At 42.1% G+C, this 22783-nt stretch overlaps 1 protein-coding gene across 2 annotated transcripts in view; it reads left to right on the plus strand.

The window, feature by feature from the left end:
* LOC120030515 (G protein-coupled receptor kinase 6-like) overlaps positions 1-4681 on the plus strand; it is a 53308-nt gene extending 48627 nt beyond the window's left edge. For both annotated transcript variants that reach the window (XM_038975924.1, XM_038975932.1), the window contains one exon: positions 126-4681. In XM_038975924.1, the coding sequence (XP_038831852.1) occupies positions 126-176 (51 nt within the window). In that variant the 3' untranslated portion in view covers positions 177-4681. The remainder of the gene's footprint in view (positions 1-125) is intronic.
* The last annotated feature ends 18102 nt before the right edge of the window (positions 4682-22783 follow it).

The following is a 22783-nucleotide window of genomic DNA, read 5'->3' on the forward strand; positions in this document are numbered from 1 at the left end:
GTAGTACATCAGGCTCCTGAAGCTTACATATTGGTGTCCTGTCGCCTAATCAATGCTCCAATGTTTTCCTCATTAACTTCTCATTGGGCCTCCTGATAAATCTTTTCTGTATCACCCCCTGTCAGGACTGTTGTGGGAACTGCAGCGACAGTGACGAAGAGCCCACCAGGCTGTGACTGAGCTCCCTCCTACCAACTACACCAAGGATCTCATTTGTTTACAAATTTTGCACATTTGTATCTTTAAGATAGTTCTATATAAATATTGGAATGTATATTTTCAGTATATAGCCATAAAGTCCATGTCATTTAAATGTAATCATTATTCAGAACCCATCATAGGAGGCAACAACAGGTAAGCCTAACACTGCTATGTGGTCACCCCCCCAATCTGTTGATAGTGTTGTCAGCTTTTCTTTCTAATTTTCTTTCTATTTTAAAAAATGTCGACCGTGCTCAGATTGCTAAGTGTTTCTGAATGGGGGATGAATGAAAAGTGTACGTCCACAACTATTTTTATATTTATATTTTATTTACTTCATGTAATTCTAGGCAATCAAATTAGGAATGTTGTGTGAACTGTAAGCTTAAAGGAAATTGAAGACTAAGGTGAACTTTTGGTATGAGGTGATACATTATGTACATTCTAGGGTTCAATCTAGAGACACTTGATATAAACCAAATAGATATAACTTAACAATGCATATGTAAGTGCAAACAAGTGTATAATTTGTGACACTCGCCTCTAAAGTCCTAAGTGTGTCTTCCAATGAATCTGAGTTTAGGTAGAAAGCATGTTAGTTCCCAACCATATTAGGAGCTAGAGAAGTGAATTGACAAAAAAAAAAAACTTAATTGTAGTACAGTCATTCAGTTGTAAGAAATGACCTTTTTCATAAGACGTGGATAGCCGAGAATGGCCTTGAGTTTCCTCTACCATGACATCCTCTAGATGGCTACACGTTTGTCACGGAGCACTTGAGTTTAATTAAGCAATGCACTTATGACCAAACCGGTTTGTTTTCATCCTCCAAATATTTTTTAGGATTAATTCCTTCCCATTCAAGGTTCCTTTGATGGTTTATGGTACTCTATATAATTACCATATTTTATCAAATCTAACAAAGCTGTCTGTCAAGTAGGTTGAGACCATGCTGCGTCTCTCTCCCTCTGCTGTACCTCGTGTTCCTTTGCCGTGCTGATGTGTTTCTCTGCATCGTGTAACTCAGTGGGATTCTCCTTGTAAATGTGGGACTATAATAGGACTGAGGGACTGAGCTCCCTGACAGACTATGGGTCTATGGTATCACCCTCTGAACCCTCCTTACCAGAGACTCTATCAGACTGAGGAAGAAGAAGGTTCAACGGGGAAGGGAGGGGTCACCGAGAGGTCAAACCATCTCAATGTAAAGCTCAGCACTCTTACGGAAATTGGAAGAGACTCCCAAACTCCTCCTACCATCCTCGTCTCTCATTATCAAATCATGTTTTATCGTATGTGATTCTCAAATTAACTTGCCTACATTCCACTCTATACCGTACTGTACAGTGTAAAGTTATGCTACTTTTGTTTATTTTGCAATGTTTTTTTTACCAGTGTAAAGTTACAACTACAACAACAATAACAGTTCCACCATGAAACTAGAATAGGACTGAAAGTAAGATTAGTATGATTTCTCTTTACGATGTGCTCCTGAGCCAGGCTTACACACTGTGAGAGGAGGGAGGGCTTCTGTCTGTCTCTGCATCCATGAAACACCTCTGACACTTTCTTTTTGCAATGCACTGATGTTTTTTGTGTGTGTGTACGCATGTGTCCATATGTTACCATAACCACTAGACTCTGTACCCACTTGGCACAAACTGGTCAAGTCAACGTTGTTTCAACGTAATTTGTCAACGTATTGTGACGTGGAAAATACATTGGATTTGAAAAAAGTAATCAACTGTTGTAATTTCAACCACAGGAATATATCATCATAATAACCAATTTTCTAAATATGTTGAATTTGTACCTTTGAAACAACATCAGATCTTCAACATAATGTCCACTATAAGAAAACAACTGTAGGCAGGGGGGAGGGGAGGGTTCTACTAAGCTAACATAGGGAATTGTTTTAAGATAGCTAAATTATCCATCATATGACTATTTGATTCAGAATTGTAGGACCCCTGTAGGTATCCCCCCATTGATTTTGGCCTTCACCACTATAGTGCATTGAGTAACACATTCATATGTGGGAAAACAGACAGATAAGGAATAAGGTTTTTGATGTCTGTCCTATTTATAGGAGATATAAGAAAGCTCAGGAAATATTTTTGTTTTTTGAACACATTTAACCCCTATTATTGTTGGCACAAAACTAACTCTAACCTTCCGTTCATTTTTTAAAACTGGTACTGGGTTACATTCAGACCGGTCCCGTGACACTTGTGGGGATCGTAGAGCAAAACCAGTGTGTTCTTTAGTTTCATCTTTCCATAGAGTGGTTATATTCGTTAGTAGGCCAAACCGTTCAGACGTTTTTGTAAGAAGACCGATTTTTGGGATGTGTCCTGGTCTGACAAACAGCGCCGTAGCTCTGCCATTTTCTACTGCAGTGGCGGAAGGCCGACATAGGCGGATACAGTGGATTGAGATGCAACCCATGCAAAAAAACTAACTGATGGATTTTGATTGGGATTCTTTTGTTTGTTAATTAGATTGACGCACTTAAGGATATTTTTACCAAGCCCAGCCCTGCTAAACGTTGATATTTGTCACCGATTGTTACTAATGTGCTATCGTGAGAATGATTGTTGATTAGCAACAGTGAATCTATCAAAGTCAAGGGTAGGTATAACAGAGCAAATGAAATATGACCATATATCATCAATGATGATATTTAGGCCTATATAGCATTTCTAAAGTCATCAACAGCTATTGTTTCAATTCAACACAGGATTCAAGCTTTGGTTGATTTCAAATGGAATCTACAAGTTAGTAAAATATAAAGTTGGATTCATGTCTCCATCTCAACCAAAAATCTAAGTTAAACAATGACTAAATTAAATCAAACTGTATTTAAAGTGCATTTAATGTTTCATCTGATTTAGCCCTATTAATTCAAATTGTAAGTATACATTTGTAGACAAACTGGAATTAAAGCCAGACCGTGGCACGGACGAAACTATCCAAGGACACATCTCCTTCAAATGTCTATATTTGGTTGCGTTGACAACCAAGCACAATTCAATATTTTTGCAATACAGTAAATATCCTATTAACTTGTCAATCAGTTAACAAATTAATTGTGTGATTCAGGTCTTTATCTCAACAGAAAATAAAAGTTAGAGAATAGGATTAAGCCAGTGGCTCAGATGGAACTATACAAGCAGCAGATATTTCCTTTAAATGTTTATTTGTTTGCGTTGTCAACCAAACACAATTCAATATTGCTTTTGTAATACAGTAAATAGCTTAAAGTTATCTTACAAACTAAAGTAACACTATTTATTCAACTTTAAAATGAGTATCACATCCCTGGCCACATTGAGGTTACTGTAACAATAAATGTCTTATGTAATCATAGAAAGTGTGCATGTTCAAGATAGCATGCAAATGTCGCAGGTCTGTGGAGATTTCCTTGCCCTGGCTACCCAAACCCTTTGCTCCAGCCAAACGTTACGCCATGCCCACAAACGTTAGTTTGTTCTCCGCAATGAGTCTGGATCTGTGTACCTCCCTGACGATTTCTAGAATTCTCCACGTTGAGATTACATGGTGTGCAAAGTGGGTACCCACGTATGCAAGAACTGGTTAAATCAATGTTGTTTCCACATCAACGTGATGTTGAATTAACGTGGAAAACTGACTGGATTTTTCACCCAACTTTTATTCTAAATCCAATGACATGGTGAGATTTTGTGTTGAATTCACAGTTGACAACTCAACCAAATGTAACTCAACTAGATGTGGAACTGATGTCTGTGCCCAGTGGGTAAGGTACTGCTCATGATGAGTGAACATGCTACTGTACTAAAGGGAGTTCTCTGAACGTTCTCTGAATGTCAGGAGGTTGTCTAAATCTCTGTTAGCTTCCCAAGCCCAACAGGAGAGCACTAAACAACAGGTTTTGACAGTGGGTATGAGAACAGTTACATTTGACCAAACACATACTTAATTTTTACCTCAGTAAAGAATGCCGTAGTTAGTAGAGTACCAACAATTAAAGCACTGAAAGGGATGAATACAACATAAGTCAAACTACAATATACACTACATGGCCATAAGTATGTGGACACCCCTTCAAATTAGTTGATTCGGCTATTTCAACCACACCCGTTGCTGACAGGTGTATAAAATCGAGCACACAGCCATGCAATCTCCATAGACAAACATTGGCGTTAAAATGGCCCATACTACTGATGAGCTCAGTGAAATCAACGTGGCACCGTCATAGGATGTTACCTTTCCAACATGTCAGTTTGGAAAATTTCTGCCCTGCAAAACTGTAAGGGCTGTTATTGTGGAAAGCCGCGAATTGGTAGGCCACACAAGCTCACAGAATGGGACCACCGAGTGCATGAAGCACATAGCGCGTCAAAAAATCATCTGTCCTCGGTTGCAACGCTCACTACTCAGTTGCAAACTGCCTCTGGAAGCAACGTCAGCAAATTACTGTTTGTCGGGAGCTTCATGAAATGGGTTTCCATCTGGCAGTCTGACGGGCGAACCTGGGCTTGCCGGATGCCAGGAGAACGCTACCTACCTGAATGCATAGTGCCAACTAAAGTTTGGTAGAGGAGGAATAATGGTCTGGGGCTGTTTTTCATGGTTCTGGCTAGGCCCCCTAGTTCCAGTGAAGGGAAATCTTAACGCTACAGCATATTCTACATGATTCTGTGTTTCCAACTTTGTGGTAACAGTTTGGGGAAGGCCCTTTCCTGTTTCAGCATGACAATGCCCCTGTGCACAAAGCAAGGTCCATACAGAAATGGTTTGTCAAGATCGGTGTGGAAGAACTTGACTGGCCTGCACAGAGCCCTGACCTCAACCCCATCAAACACCTTTGGATTGAATTGCCGACTGCGAGCCGGGCCAAATCGCCCAACATCAGTGCCCAACCTCAACAATGCTCATGGCTGAAGGGAAGCAAGTCTCCTCAGCAATGTTCCATCATCTAGTGTAAAGCCTTCCCAGAAGAGTGGAGGCTGTTATAGCTGCAAAGGGGGGACCAACTCCATATTAATTCCCATGATTTTGGAATGAGATGTTCGACGAGCAGGTGTCCACATATTCTTGGCCAAGTAATGTATGTGCACAATAATGGGTCAAAACTAATGAAGTGCTTGTCTTGTATTGAGTCATGGACTGGACTGAGCTGTTTCCTATGTGAAAAGGCTCTATCTGTGAAGCGGAAATGGCGGTTAGCATCTGCTAGCACTGGATAATGAAGTCATGTACTTGTCAGGTTCATGTGTCACACACGTTACAGTACATTGACTTTAAGGGTTCAGGGACGTTTGCTTACCCTTTTAATATTATCTGTTGATTTTCACTGCTTTTGTTATTTTGCGCTCTTAACGCTTGTTTTTATAGCCTTCTGTGAGTCTAGACTGTAATGCTAGGCTATGCTAATACTAGGCATTCAAAATTGCCATGTCCTTATTAAGGTGCTTCCTTACATTATCTACCTGTACAATACATCCGCATTTTATTTCAGTATTTATTTTTTGACCATGTGCTCAATGTTTTTACCTTACACTGTTAGCTCCAAACTGGTTTCAGTTCAAATATTCAGTCATTTTTTTGATGTTGCCATACTCTTCACATTTTGCCAATTATGTTCAGACTGCACTAAGGAGGTACGCTTTGTTACAGTTCACGGGGAGAGAATTGACAAGTGTATGGGGTGAAAAAAATGTATCTGAAATTATATTGTGTCCAGTGTCCATATCCTTTAAATACCATATTAAACCAAGCACTAGTCTTCATTGTCTGATTAATTGTAACTGAATCCATGTCACATCATTTGTTTCAACGTTACATTGTAATGCAGCTCTGCTTTGGCGTTCCGTGACATATTGTGTGATATCTCTCTAAGCTCTGGAAGGTTGGAGATTTTATTCATGTAACCATCCTGTTACTCAATTGCCTTCCCACCCTGTCCTCTGCTAGGCCCCATGGCATACTGTGTGTGTCTATAGAGACCATTAGATCTGTTGTCCTACTGTGTTAACATGCCAAATGGAAGCTACCGAGATGATGATCGAGATCATATGTTGACAATGATGATTGATGATGATAATCAAATAAAAGCGTATTGGTCGTGTACAGAGATGTGTTATAGCAGGTGCAGTGAAATGCTGATGTTACTAGCTCCAACAGTGCAGTAGAATGTCTAGCAAATACAATACTAATACACAAATAATGAAAAAAGTATAAAAATAAATGTCAGAACGAGTCAAATTAACAATCCAAAGTAGATATATTAGAGTGAGCAGTGTCAGAATCCAGAATATAAATATTAATACGTGGTGTGTATAGACAGTTCATAATTTAGAAAATAAAATGGTATGTACAGTATTAGGTATATTAGGATGAGCTATGTCGAGAATACAATATATACACAGTGAGTAAACAACAGTATATGAATTGACCAGCGTTCAATGTCTCTCTGTACATGGTGCATTAGTCTCACCATGCAGGGCAGAGTACCTGGCAGGTAGATGGCTAGTAATGGCTGTACAACAGTCTGATGGCCTTGTGATAGAAGCTGTTTCTCATTGTCTCGGTCCCGGCTCTGATGCACCTGTACCTTCTCTGTCTGCTAGATGGTAGCAGAGTGAACAGACCGTGGCTCGTGTGGCTGAGGTCCCTAATGATCTTCTTGGCCTTTGACACCAAGTGCCATAAATGTCCTGGAGGTGATGATCATGAGGATATGTAAATGTGCCATGTGCATGCTATGTATCACTCTGATGTGATGTGTTTGTTTGAGCTCTTTTGGTTCTCTCTCTCTCCCCTCTGAAATCAACTCGTACTGTCTGACTCTGACCCGTCTCCATAGGTGCCTGTGAAACTACATTAGTCATGGCCAGTCAAACTGGACCTCCATGTAACATATGAGTTGGAATATTATTTTTTTGCATAAGTATTTTACTTCAATAAAACCATGTTTGTTTAGCTTTGGCTTGTCTTGTGTAATTCTTGCAAACAGATTTATGACCGTTTGAAATGTCATGAAGATAGGAGGAGCGAGGAGAATGTAGATGACAGTAGACTGTAACAGGTGGGATTCGTACCTGGTAGCTCTCGCTCGAGAACCGAAATTAAGTCTTAACCATTAGACTAAAGAGAAATCCCCTGGTCCAAGGGGGAACTATTTAGCTTATGCGTTTCAGGCAGAGCTAGCAATCACAGTGTGATTTGAAATTATTTCCGCTACACCTGCATTCCTTTAGGTATTCGATTTTCCAGAAGAGATTAAATTGAGGAAAATTTGGAGGAAAGCTGCCTGCACTCAATGGGTGGCTCACATCAACACCATCATCCCGGAAACACTAAACCCACTCCAATTCGCATACCACCCCAACAGATCCACAGATGACGCAATCGCGCTCCACACTGCCCTTTCCCACCTGGACAAAAGGAACACCTATGTGAGAATGCTGTTCATTGACTACAGCTCAGTGTTCAACACCATAGTGCCCACAAAGCTCATCACTAAGCTAAGGACCCAGGGCCTAAACTCCCTCTGCAACTGGATCCTGGACTTCCTGATGGGCTGCCCCCAGGTGGTAAGCGTAGATAACACATCTGCCACGCTGATCCTCAAGGGTGTGTGCTTAGTCCCCTCCTGTATTCCCTGTTCACCCCACGCCTGTGTGGCTAAGCACAACTCCAACACCATTCCTCAACATGAGCAAGACAAAGGAGATGATCGTGGACTACAGGACAAGGAGGGCCGAACACGCCATGATTCACATTGACGGGGCTGTAGTGGAGAGGGTCGAGAGTTTCATGTTCCATCACCAACAAACTATCATGGTCCAAACCCACCAAGAAAGTCATGAAGAGGGCACGACAACACCTTTTCCCCCTCAGGAGACTGGAAAGATTTGGCATGGGTTCCCAGATCCTCAAAATGTTCTACACCTGCACCATCGAGAGCATCCTGACCAGTTGCATCACGTCCTGGTACAGCAACTGCTCAGCATCCGACCATAAGGCGCTACCGAGGGTAGTGCGTACGGCCCAGTATATCACTGGACCTATATACTAGGCGGTGTCAGAGGAAGGCCCCAACAATTGTCAAAGACTCCAGTCATCCAAGTCATAGACCGTTCTCTCTGCTACCGCACGGCAAGTGGTACCGGAGTGCCAAGTTTAAGTCCAAAAGGCTCCTTAACAGCTTTTATCCCCAATCCATAAGACTGCTGAACAATTAATCATTATTGTTATTATTGTTATTTTACTTTAGTTTATTTAGTAAATATTTTCTTAAAACTGCATTGTTGGTTAAGGGCTTGTAAGTAAACATTTCACGGTAAGGTCTACAACTGTTGTATTCGGCGCATGTGACACATTTTTGGGTGCAGCAGATGCATCACCTGACATTATAACAGTCTGACTGCTCACATGTTGGTACCCACCATCCATTTGAACTTTTCCCCCCGTAGGATCGTGATGTAGCACCCACAGCACTGCATATCCCCTGTCCTCTGTTCTACCAGAGAGCCTCTGTCTCCAGCACTTATTTTCACCATACAGGGCTGATACAGTCTCTCCAAACCATAATCTATGCCTCTCCCTCCCTCACATCTCTCTTCCCTCTCACTCCTCACTAGCCTCCCCTCTGTTGCCTGGCAACTCTCTTTAAGAGGAATTTGAAATAAATAAATAATGCTGCAAATAGACTCTTGTTTTTTTATATTGAAAGGAGGCACGGAGTGCCCAGTGCAGACTGTCTTTATGGCATGAATGTATCATCAGGGTGTTGCATGCTTCAAGAGGGAGGGAGATAGAGGGTGCCTAGACAACACAATGTTTTTCTATTTTTCTCTCCCAGTCGTGGATCACCAAGGACGTTGAATGTCTTGTTCTTATGTGGACATTAGCTGATTGGGAGTGTGCTATTTGGCGCCCCTCTTTTATTCTCTCTCTCAATCTCTCCTGAAGCATGTAACACCAGGAACCCCTCTCCCCTCTTCCATCCCCCTCTCAACCACTGATGGCTTATGTTTGAAGGCGGTCAGTTACTGATTAGAGCAGGTGACTACGATGATGTACAGCACAGAAAACACATGTTTAGGCTCAGCTGCTGTCCCTTCAGGTATAGAGAGTGTTGCTACCTTAACGATTTTACAGCATTTGAACAATGCTGGTACAACACAAAAACTTTTACAAAACAGTATTTATTTAATCACATAGATCTGGATTACCTGTATCATCTGTGTCTGGCTTAGCACCTTTAATTTAATTTCTCAGGTACCCTTTGTCATCATAGAAGAGTGCAGTATGTGGATCTTAGAACGGTCTCTTCAAGTATAATGGCGCCGGAGGGGATGGCCGCTGTTTTACGAGTTCCTAACCAACTGTGCTATTTTTGTTCTCTCGCATAGTTTGTAACTCATTTTGTACATGATGTTGCTGCTACTGTCTCTTATTACCAAAAAGAGCTTCTGGACATCAGAACAGCGATTACGCACCTCGAACTGGATGAATTTTTTTTTTGTTAATGAGTCCGAGGCGAAGGATATACTGCTTTGTCAAGACAAGGCCCAAATTCCTGTCATCGGCGCGTATAAAATACAGAGAAAAAGGGGGAGGAGGGAGGGGTACCTTGTAAGAATTAGCCGACGAGTAGGTAAACCACCACTATCCTCCGTATTATTGGCCAACTTGGAATCATTGGAAAACAAACTGGACGATCTACGATTAACACTATCCTACCAATGGGACATTAAAAACCAAAATCTTATGTTTCACCGAGACGTGGCTGAACGACGACACTGATAATATAGAGCTGGCTGGCTCCTTGGTGCATCGGCAGGACAGAGCAGCTACGTCCGGTAAGACGAGGGGCATGGGGTGTGTGTCCATTTGGCAATAATTGCTGGTGCGCGATGTCTAATATTAAAGAAGTCTCAAGGTATTGCTCGCCTGAGGTAGAATACCTCATGATAAACTGTAGACCACACTATCTACCAGGAGAGTTCTCATCTATATTATTCGTAGATGTCTATTTACCACCACAAACCGATGCTGGCACTAAGAATGCACTCAACGAGCTGTATTAGGCCATAAGCAAACAAGAAAATGCTCATCCATAAGCGGCACTCCTTGTGGCTGGGGACTTGAATGCAGGCAAACTTAAATCTGTTTTACCTCATTTTTACCAGCATGTCACATGTGCAACCAGAGGAAAAAAACTCTAGACCACCTTTACTCCACACACAGAGATGCGTACAAAGCCTTCCCTCGCTGTCCATTTGGCAAATCTGACCATAATTATATCCTCCTGATTCCTGCTTACAAGCCAAAACTAAAACAGGAAGTACCAGTGACTCGCTCAATACAGAAGTGGTCAGATGACGCGGATGCTACGCTACAGGACTGTATTGATAGCACATACTGGAATATGTTTTGGGATTCATCCAATGGCATTGAGGAGTATACCACCTCAGTCACCGGCTTCATCAATAAGTGCATCGACGACGTCGTCCCTACAGTGACCATACATACATATCCCAACCAGAAGCATTGGATTACAGGCAACATCCGCACCAAGCTAACAGCTAGAGCTGCCGCTTTCAAGAAGTGGGACACTAATCCAGACGCTTATAAGAAATCCCGCTATGCCCTCAGACGAACCATCAAACAGGCAAAGTGTCAATACAGGACTAAGATTGAATCCTACTACACCGGCTCTGACGCTCGTCGGATGTGGCAGGGCTTGAAAAATATTATGGACTACAAAGGGAAACCCAGCCGTGAGCTGCCCAGTGACGCGAGCTTACCAGACGAGCTAAATGTCTTTTATGCTCACCTCGAGGTAAGCAACACTGAAGCATGCATGAGAGCACCAGCTGTTCTGGACGACTGCGTGATCACGCTCTCCGCAGCAGATGTGAGCAAGACCTTTAAACAGATCAACATTCACAAAGTCGCAGGGCCAGATGGATTACCAGGTCGTGTACTCAAAGCATGAGTGGACCAACTGGCAATTGTCTTCACAACACATATGTCATGTTGATCCTCAACACTGGGGCCCCTCAGGGGTGCGTGCTTAGTCCCCTCCTGTACTCCCTGTTCACCCACGAATGCGTGGCCAAGCACGACTCCAAGATCATCATTAAGTTTGCTGACAACACAACAGTGGTAGGCCTGATTACCGACAACGATGAGCCAGCCTATAGGGAGGAGGTCAGAGACCAGGCAATGTGGTGCCAGGGCAACAACCTCTCCCTCAATGTAAGCGAGACAAAGGAGCTGATCGTGGACTATAGGAAAAGGAGGGCCAAACAGGCCCCTATTAACATCAATGGGTCTGAAGTGGAGTGGGTCGAGAGTTTCATGTTCCTTGGTGTCCATATCACCAACAAACTATCATGGTCCTAACACACCAAAACAAGAAGGGAAGAGAATTGGCATGGGTATCCAGATCCTCAAAAAGTTCTACAGCTGCACCATCGAGAGCATCCTGACTGGTTGCATCACTGCCTGGCATGGCAACTGCTCGGCATCTGACCGTAAGGCGCTACAGAGGATAGTGCGTACGGCCCAGTACATTACTTCGGCCAAGCTTCCTGCCATCCAGGACCTATATACTAGGCGATGTCAGAGGAAGGCCCAAAAAATTGTCAAAGACTCCAGTCACCCAAGTCATAGACTGTTCTCTCTGCTACTGCACCTCAAGCTGTACCGGTGTGCCAAGTCTAGTACCAAAAGGCTCCTTAACAGCTTCTACACCCAAGCCATAAGACTGCTGAACAATTAATTAAATGGCCACCCAGACTTTTTACATTGATCCCCCTTTGTTTTTACACTACTGCTACTCTCTGTTTATTATCTATGCATAGTCACTTTACAAATTACCTCGACTAACCGGTACACCCTGTATATAGCCTCGTTATTGTCATGTAATTTTGTGTTACTTTTTATTTTTTACTTTAGTTTATTTAGTAAATATTTTCTTAACTCTACTTCCTGAACTTCATTGTTTGTTAAGGGTTTGTAAGTACGCATTTCACAGTAAGGTCTACACCTGTTGTATTTGATACTAGGAAGTTCACAAGGTGAGAAAGACAGCTGTTTCCCTCCTCTCTGTCTATTTGTATTAGCCAGAGATGACGCTATGCTGCCAACTCTCAGCTGGTTCATCAGCAAGGGCCATGGAAGAATTATAGCTTTATCTCCTCTCACAGCCTTCATGTGTCCCAGAGTGGCTACAGGCAACACGCATGCATACCGCATGTCTTGTGTCCCTGAGGTATTCTCTAATTACTGGGAAATTAGGACCTCACTTGAGTCCACTTCCAGAGAATACCTAAGAAGGCCTCGAGGAGAGTGAGTGAGCGGGACCCGACGTAACGACACAATGCTTTTCATTGTGCCCCGGCCTGGCCTCCGTGATGCTGCTGTGTCACTGATGCTATCAATCTGAATTACACCTCCGTGTGCCACGTGTCACAGTCACACTGAGTCACAACAACCAATCACAATGGACAGAGTGACTTGAATGTCACTCCAGTGAGCACATGATATGCACACATCTCTGACTGGGGAAAAAGTTACTGTTTAGGTATTTTCAAAGCTCTCACTCACAAGGTCACATTTTCCTGAGTCACACACATAATTATGACCAAGCCGCATTCTCCTGTTCCCTATAGAACAACACTGGACATATCCAGTCAGGATTAGGTCACATCTCACACCCAGAACAGTTAACCCTTGCTGTGAAATAAAAATATCACTCTTCAGTATTTAGGAAATGGGTTTCCTTAATCTCATCCTGACACTGCATCTGACCACTGAGCCCACAGTTTAAGTCAATCTGTCAAAACACTATACATAGGGAGGAGAGAGAGACCACAAAGAATTTGAAAACGAATCCAATTTTGATAAAACTCCTATTTCTATTGGGTGAAATACCAGTGTGCAATCACACCAGCAAGATGTAAATACAACCCATATTTATTTCCCCTTTTGTACTTTAACTATTTACACATCGTTACAACACTGTATATAGACATAATATGACATTTGAAATGTCTTTATTCTTTTGGAAATTTGTGAGTGTAAAGTTAACTTTACACTTTTTAAATAATTTATTTCACTTTTGTTTAGCTATTTCACTTGCTTTGGCAATGTAAACATGTGTTTCCCATGCCAATAAAGCCCCTTCAATTGAGAGATATTATTATTTTGGATTAAATTAGATTTTTTTTATTTCCTTGGTTGTACTGTACTCATGGGAATAAAGATACAAATTATAGCTCTCAATGGCTGATTGGCCGTGATTCCTCGTGAACATGATGTACTGAATATGTCATGATTTAGATGTTTGTGTTTTCAAAATACTGGATAACACTTTACTTAAGGCGTACAGGTACAGTATAATGCATGATGACGCATTAAGGGGCCGATTCAGACCCTAGTTAAGTGCGTGTAAACTGAACTTAAATCCCTTTTTATACACTTTTCTCTCAATGCGTATTCTGACCTTGAACTTAAGCATGAGAACAGCATGCTATTCACCCGCTATTAGTTCGTGTGGGGATCTAAGAAATGAAGATGTGGTGGAAGTGTGTCTACGTATATGCCATATTCTGATCTGGATTTAATTCCCTCATAATTCCACACCCTTTACACGCAAGGGAAACCACTGATAAGGTTGAGCCGAACCTACCGTTTCCAAGTGGAAAAAGGATCTACTTTCTTTTTTTTCCGACAGAAACATCATTCTCCATGCACTGTAATTTATAAATTGATAAGAGCTATTGATAAAAGCTAGGTAAATGAGTAATCCATTTGGAGAAGGGGATTGTAAATACACATTGCTATTTTTTTTGATAATTTTTCATTATGATCCCTGGAGACGAATGTGAAACCTGTCATATGGAGGCAAACAAAAAATCAACAAGACCTATTGCGACCCCTTTTCCACAGTGAAGTAGGCTATAAATAGATGTGCCGTTATTCAACATTTCCATTGTGTTCCCTCTTAATTTGCGTGGATGAAATTTGGAGACCCAAGCTATAAGCTTCTGTAGGGCTGAACCTGCCAAATTGATGAATGCGACGACACTGTATGCCCAGACTTTTCTCCATTTTATTTTACAATTTGTAACATGTTATATATTAGCCACTATCATGAGCCACTGTCAGTAATACCCACATACATTCTGTCAATTTGTCGCTTACATTTAGCATCATTCCATTTCATTATGTTTACCTTTCTTTACTCTGTCACGTCCGTGTGTTTCCTGAGGGTCGCTAGCATTAGTGGGTCATAGTAGGCTAACGTTGTGGAATAATTTGGGGCATGTAGCCATTTGACTTATTATGGAACTCAGACCACACGTAGCAGGTTAAACCTGGAGCCTGGAGCACAGTTCACTACCACTGGACTGAGTATTTTTAAATCTACCAGTTGGTGCTGAAACAGGGACCAATATGAATGTATTTTTATGGCTTTCTTTAATTGATCCCTATATTCTGAACCTGTTCTCTTGATGTGTTCTAGTGAGCCTGTTGCCAAAATTATCATTAAAAAGGTACACCATATTAAAAGGGACGGCTTAAGAAAAATGTAATGAAAACCCTATTGAATGAAAACTCCACGAGAAAATCTGTTGCCAGCAAGTGGGAGGGCTTTCAGCGGTTGAATAAAATGTTTTCAGCGCCCTCAATGGAACCACGCCTGCAAAGCCCATTACGCACCTGCTTAAGGTGTCTGAATGCCAACTACTGAGAAGTGCGTAGGAAAGGCGTGGTTAGGAAAAGCGTAATTGACCTAAGTCAGAATCTGCCCCTATATGCCTTGTCAAAAGTATCTATGAACTGCTTATAATGTGTTAGTATTCTCTTATAATGAGGCCTCTATTAGAAAAAGTGTCAAGTCTCTCCCCTGAACTCTGGTTTCCCTCAGCAAAGCGAAGGTCAAAGCCGACAAGAAGAATGCATATTTTCAGCTCAGAACAAAGACACTATTTCAAGGAGCTTTTCGCCCAGGGTCCTAAAAACCAAGAGGGCACAGTGTGCCTCACAAGTGAACAACAGAGGAACTAAGTAAGAGCTGGTGTGTGTACATGCGTGTATTTGTGTGTGTGTGCGTACGCCCCTGTGTGTGCGTGTGTGCACTGTGCGTGTGTGTGTTCAAACGAGGCACGGGACCGAGGTAAGCTAAGTTAGCTCTAAGGCATATGGAACAAATTGGCAGAAGAAACTGCTAGAAACGAGATGTCTCTCTTGGCTTTCTTCACTTCTTGGAACAGAGACATGACAAATGTACAGTGCTTTCTCCCCAGACGAACGCTGTTATACTCTGTAACGCAGAGTGTGCCGGGGTTTTTATTTAGCTACCCCTGTAGTGATGAGATGAATCAATCCGAATGCAGGCCAACACCTAGACAGAGAACTACATTACTGCTGCATACTGTTGCTATTACGTCGCTAAATCACCATGAGGCAACATGCAGCATCTTTATGATGACACTGCTCCGGTGCCCTTTCCTCTTGGCTCTGCATGCTCTCTGGTACGTTTGTTATCTATTATCGCACAAAAAAAGGTGAAGTGAGAGAGATCATTCACAGTCTTTAGTACTGTAATATCCCTCAGCTGTGAGTGTTGTCATAGCAATGTGATACTCAGGTCTGTATTGTTTCATAGTGATGTTGTACAGATTCCAAATTGAATGATAGGTCACCCAACCACAGATTGTTAGTTTAGAGCTAGAAAACTGTTTGACCACGTTTGGAACTTCTATAGTAGCCAGATTCCCCTACTTTGGAATAAAATGGTCTGGAATGGAATCTAGTGGTCTAGGTATATTTCAAACAACAACAACACAACACACTTCTCTTTATTACCAGAATGATTTAGGCTGGGATTCAATCTGACCGTGCTTTGTTGACAATGTGCCATTTAAAGGTAATTTTCCAATTGAGCCGACATATGCAGCGTTTACCGTGAATGCGGTCTCCGTGAACGCGGGAACATTGCCTTTAAAAGACTCATTGTTCAGAAAGCGCGATTGGATTTAATCCTGGCCTTAGTCATACTAAGTCAATTAATGTGTACATGTGTACAGTACATGTGGTAAAGGAGGACACTAAGTCAATTAATATTTATAGAAATGTCGTACAAGTACTTTGGCAGATCCAGTCTGACACATAAGCCACTGAACACAAGCAGGGGAGAGATCCGAGCCGTCCCTGTAAAAAAATCCATAAACCCTGTACATGCTACAGCATTTTCTCAGTTGCATTAAATATTGTCTATATGGTGTTCATATTGAGACTGAGGTTGTCCTAACATGGACACTTCATCTGCAAAGTTAATAAAAGTTATGAATTTCACTGGAGAGTAACTCATTTGACAATGACCTGATAGAGTGGTACATAGAGGCTTCTAAAGCTGAGTTTGCACAGCAGACCATCTGACAATATCCAGTTTTCAGTCAAGATTTACTCTGTTTTGAAGATTTGAAGTTGAACATTCAATGTTGATCAGCCTCAAAATCCATTTCTGGATGTATAAATTAATGATTATGTACCCATTGATACTTGAAGAATATAATTTATAAATACCTTATCAGCTTAGTTCAACTGTCGTACCCCATCAGAACTCAAAATATAACCTTGTTTTACTCCAATGTTTGTAAACAAAGGTAATGTAAAAACACTATATAGCACCAAAACATGGTTAAGGGCTCTATTCAATCTATATCGCGGAAATTCAGCGTTACAGCATGATTGAAATTTAAAGTCAGTTTTTTACTGAAACAGGGGCGGGAGGATGCTTTCTTATTGTTTTAACTGCTGATTGCCGCTTTAAGGAGGCTGTGGAGAATCTCTCTCTCATAACCTCATGTAGTGTTTGTCTAATTCATTACCCTGTGACACAGTCGTGGAGACTTCTGACACGGCCATGGAGGTTTTAGAGACAGCTTTAAACGGCGTATTAAAATATGGGTGAGGTTTGCGCAAAGGAAAATAGCCAGAGGAAATAACTTTTGATTGAGCTAGGCCAAGAGTCCAATTGAAATCACTTTTTGGGAAACAAATGCATCTTTTATGATAGAGAAGCTGGATGAAGACAAGAGTTCTAGTGTATAGTATTGTTATGAACTGTAGAATGCTGGAGACTATTATGAGATCAAATGTTGCAGTGCCAAGAGTGGAGTCGGCTAAAGAAAGGAGGGCACAGAGGTTGGTTTCTGACAGGACCACAGGAAAAGACTGCTCTCTGAAAGAGAGCCATCTACAGAAAAATGTCAAACCACTATTGACAAAGAATTATGATTGAATGATAATTCATTGCATTGTTCTGGGGATATTGAGGCTGTATTGTGTGGCGTACCTCTCAATTTAAATCGGCACGTGTCCCAAAAGACACCAAGTGTTAAACAATGATCAATGAACACACAATGGCTGTATTGTTAGAGTGGATATGGTGAGTAATGTAATGGGCTGGCTCTCTCAGTCATTGAAGAACAGTGGGATTCTCCAATGGCGTGTTACATAGGTTAGCAATGCAATGTATTGCAGATGAGCAGAATCAAGTTTTATAATTGGGCTCACAACTTTGTCTTTAAACTCCCTAAAGTATTCAACCCTAAAACAAAGCCACACAGTCACTGGACAAAGCACATGGCCAAACGCACACAAAGGTTATTCAACCAGTTTTTGGCCAGTGTGATGACTCCTGTTATGTGAAATATGGATACAAAATGTGCCATTTGCAGGTCTGGATAATGGGGTAGCATATTTATACAATAACACGCCAAATATTATTCAAGTAAATGTGAGAAATCAAAAAAAGTTAGATAATCATACTCTGCTATGTCAAAGATTAAACTCTAACCTTTTCAATGTAGCCTACTTGTGCGCTTTCGCCTCAGCCACAATACAACAACAATTACGCACTTGTGTCCTGCGTCCTTGGAAAACCCCTATCCGCATTGATTGTGTGGGTCACGATGATTACGATGGAGGGAAATGAGAAGAGATTGACTGACTATACGACAAATAGATAGGAAGGGAGGAGCCAGGTTGCCAAGGTGAATGTAGACTACTGTCTACTCTACGGTCTAGTCTACGGTATAATCCAGACCTCATTACTAAACACGACACCGCGCACATGATTGCCGCACATCGTTCATTAAAGGCGATACCAAGAAACCAGAGGAAATTAGCGTGGAACGGACGCGTAACATCACTCACTTAAATTGCGGTCAAGGCAACATAAAACACTTTATGAAATCTGTATTTACTTTATTGATAAATACACCCGAAACACCTTGATTTACCTATTTCCTTGCTGTCATAAACTGTGCGCTCAACTGACATTTCAATGGAACGGAGCGAGTCGTGTTTCTGATCCATCAGGAAGCTAGGAGACGTCCTGGCAACAAAGGTAAACAACGAATTGTATTTGCATTTTTATGGTCAGATTTTATGGAAATGGCGCGCTGTCTCCCTACCTGACATTCATCAGGTGCGCATGCGAAAGAAAGAAGACAGTTAGGTTTTTATGTCACAAGTGTTGCATATCTGTTGCATCATTTTAATTGTCCATCTCGTATGCGTTTTGGTTAAACTTGGCACTGGCATTATCATTCCAAGATAGATTAAACAAAACATTTAAAGTGAGTGTACATGGTATTTGTCGATTCAGTTTACCAAAAATGTGTTACCAGGCTCTAACATTTAATGTCAAATCCAATCCGGATTACTTGTGGAGTTAATTTAATCAAATGGAATTGACATATTTGGATTGAATAACTTGTTGAGTGAACAACAATGTGCTTCAACTGATATTTGTATTAGTTGTGCTAATAAAGCTACACACGTGGTTTTGACAAATTACTAAGAGAGGACAACTATTTGCTAGTCAGAAAAACAAAACTGTTGATTTTTTCAAGTTACCAAAGTTTGTTACCAGGCTGCCTTAAAATTTTAAATTGTGTCAGCTTCCTATACAGTAGAAACAACTGCTTTGAAAATTACACGTTTCAGAAATGACAAAATCTTTGAAATTATATAATATAGATTTCAGTAGGGAACATTATGCTTCAATCTGTCTCTTACACGTGTGAGCTTTTTTTCGACAGTTTCAAAGCTGGCAGTGCACTCAGTAATGTTCAGTTCTGTGTTTCACCAGATACAATGCTATACGCTAACGCTTATAGGGAAGCGTCAATCATAGTCTGCTGATGGAAAAACGTATGTGGTATGGCTTTACACCCCCTGCTATATTGTGGATAAAGAGTTACCCGTCTAACACAACACAGAGGTGTTTTTTAATGGAAGCCTCTCCAGCATAATTCCGGTAGAATCAGGAATTCCCCAGGGCAGCTGTCTAGGCCCCTTACTTTTTACTAATGACATGCCACTGGCCTTGAGTAAAGCCAGCGTGTCTATGTATACGGATGACTCAAATCAAATCAAATTATATTTCTCACATGCGCCGAATACAACAGATTTGATTTGAGTAGACCTTACAGTGAAATACTTACTTACAAGCCCTAACCAACAATGTAGTTTAAGAAAAAAAATATGAATAAGAAATAAAAGTAACAAATGAACAAAGAGCAGCAGTGAAATAACAATAGTGAGGCTATATACAGTGGGTACCGTTACAGAGTCAATGTGCAGGGGCACCGGTTAGTCGAGGTAATTGAGGTAATATGTACATGTAGGTAGAGTTATTAAAGTGACTATGCATAGATAATAACAGAGAGTAGCAGCAGTGTAAAGGGGGGGACGGAGCAATGCAAATAGTCTGGGTAGCTATTTGATTAGATGTTTGACTAGATGCAAATCGTCAATACAGGACTAAGATCGAATCATACTACACTGGCTCCGATGCTCATCGGATGTGCCAGGGCTTGCAAACTACTACAGACTACAAAGGGAAGCACAGCCGAGAGCTGCCCAGTGACACAAGCCTACCAGACGAGCTAAATTACTTCTATGCTCGCTTTGAGGCAAGCAACACTGAAACATGCATGAGAGCATCAACTGTTCCGGAAGACTGTGTGATCACCCTCTCCGCAGCCAATGTGAGTAAGACCTTTTAACAGGTCAACATTCACAAGCCAGCAGGGCCAAACAGATTACCAGGACGTGTATTCCGAGTATGCGCTGACCAACTGGCAAGTGTCTTCACTGACATTTTCAACCTCTCCCTGTCTGAGTCTGTAATACCAACATGTTTCAAGCAGACCACCATAGTCCCTGTGCCCATGAACACTAAGGTAACTTGCCTAAATGTCTACCGACCTGTAGCACTCACGTCTGTAGCCATGAAGTGCTTTGAAAGGCTGGTCATAGCTCACATCAACACCATTATCCCTGAAACCCTAGACCCACTCCAATTTGCATACCGCACCAACAGATCCACAGATGATGCAATCTCTATTGCACTCCACACTGCCCTTTCCCACCTGGACAAAAATAACACCTATGTGAGAATGCTGTTCATTGACTACAGTTACGCGTTCAACACCATAGTGCCCTCAAAGCTCATCACTAAGCTAAGGACCCTGGGACTAAACACCTCCCTCTGCAACTGGATCCTGGACCTCCTGACGGGCCGCCCCCAGGTGGTAAGGGTAGGTACCAAAGCTGATCCTCAACACAAGGGCCCCTCAGGGGTGCGTGCTCAGTCCCCTCCTGTACTCCCTGTTCACTCATGACTGCACGGCCAGGCACGACTCCAACACCATCATTAAATTTGCCGATGACACAACAGTGGTAGGCCTGATCACCGACAACGACGAGACAGCCTATAGGGAAGAGGTCAGAGACCTGGCCGTGTGGTGCCAGGACAACAACCTCTCCCTCAACGTTATCAAGACAAAAGGAGATGATTGTGGACTACAGGAAAAGGAGGACCGAGCACACCCCCATTCTCATCGTTGGGGCTGCAGTGGAGCAGGTTGAGAGCTTCAAGTTCCTTGGTGTCCACATCACCAACAAACTAACATGGTCCAAGCACACCAAGAAAGTCATGAAGAAAAAACCTATTCCCTCTCAGGAGACTATAAAGATTTGGCATGGGTCCTCAGATCCTCAAAAGGTTCTACAGCTGCACCATCGAGAGCATCCTGACTGGTTCCATTACTGCCTGGAATGGCAACTGCTCGGCCTCCGACCGCAAGGCACTACAGAGGGTAGTGCATACGGCCCAGTACATCACTGGGGCCAAGCTTCCTGCCATCCAGGACCTCTATACCAGGTGGTTTCAGAGGAAGGCCCTAAAAATTGTCAACGACTCCAGCCACCCTAGTCATAGACTGTTCGCTCTGCTACCGCACGGCAAGCGGTACTGGAGCACCAAGTCTGGGTCCAAGAGGCTTCTAAACAGCTTCTAACCGCAAGCCATAAAACTCCTGAACATCTGGTCAAATGGCTACCCAGACAATTTGCATTGTCGTCATCCCCTCACCCCCTCTTTACACCACTGCTACTCTGTTGTCATCTATGCATAGTCACTTTAATAACTCTACCTACATGTACATACTACCTCAAATGTACATACTACCTCATTGTTGGTTAGGGGCTCGTAAGTAAGCATTTTACTGTAAGGTCTACTACACCTGTTGTATTCGGCGCATGTGACTAATAAAATTTGATTTGATACACATGATAAGACACGCACTCTACACACACTGCCTTGGCAGCAGCTAATGGGGATCTTTATTAAATACAAATACTGTCCAGTTGTGTGGTCAGGAGCCACAAAGAGGGACTTAGGAAAATGACAATTGCCCCAGAACAGGGCAGCATGGCTGGCCAACAAATGTTCACGGAGAGCTAACATGAATAATATGCATGTCAATCTATCCTGGCTCAAAGTAGAGGAGAGATTGATTTCATCACTACTTGTATTTGTAAGAAGTATTTACAAGTTGAATGCACCGAGCTGTCTGTTTAAACAAAAAAATACAAATTTTCAGTCAACACTACTGTTATGTAGCTTCAGTTGATTTTACTTCTTGGTTGAATTTCTAAGTAAGCACATAGTTCTTAGCTGATTCAACTTGATTTCATAAGTTAACGTAAGACAATTTCATACATTGTAGTTATCTTGTAATTTTTTTTGTATACATTTTTTTACCCCCTTTTCTCACCAATTTATATGATATCCAATTGGTAGTTACATACAGTCTTCTCCCATCGCTGCAACTCCCGTACGGACTCGGGAGAGGTGAAGGTTGAGAGGCGTGCGCGTCCTCCGAAACACGACCCCGCCAAGCCGCACTGCTTCTTGACACAATGCTCGCTTAACCCGGAAGCCAGTCGCACCAATGTGTCGGAGGAAACACTGTACATCTGGTGACTGTGTCAGGGTGCCTAACCCGGACGACGCTGGGCTAATTGTGCGCCGCCTCATGAGTCTCCCGGTCAAGGGCCAGCTGCGACATAGCCTGGAATCAAACCAGGATCTGTAGTGACACAGCTAACACTGCGATGCAGTGCCTTAGACCACTCCGCCACTCGGGAGGCCCCGCGTTGTAGTTATCTTAACTTGACATTTTTAGTCAACACAACTGCAGGTTGCGTAGTG

Source organism: Salvelinus namaycush, chromosome 3 (assembly GCF_016432855.1).
Source record: "Salvelinus namaycush isolate Seneca chromosome 3, SaNama_1.0, whole genome shotgun sequence".
NCBI lineage: Eukaryota > Metazoa > Chordata > Actinopteri > Salmoniformes > Salmonidae > Salvelinus > Salvelinus namaycush.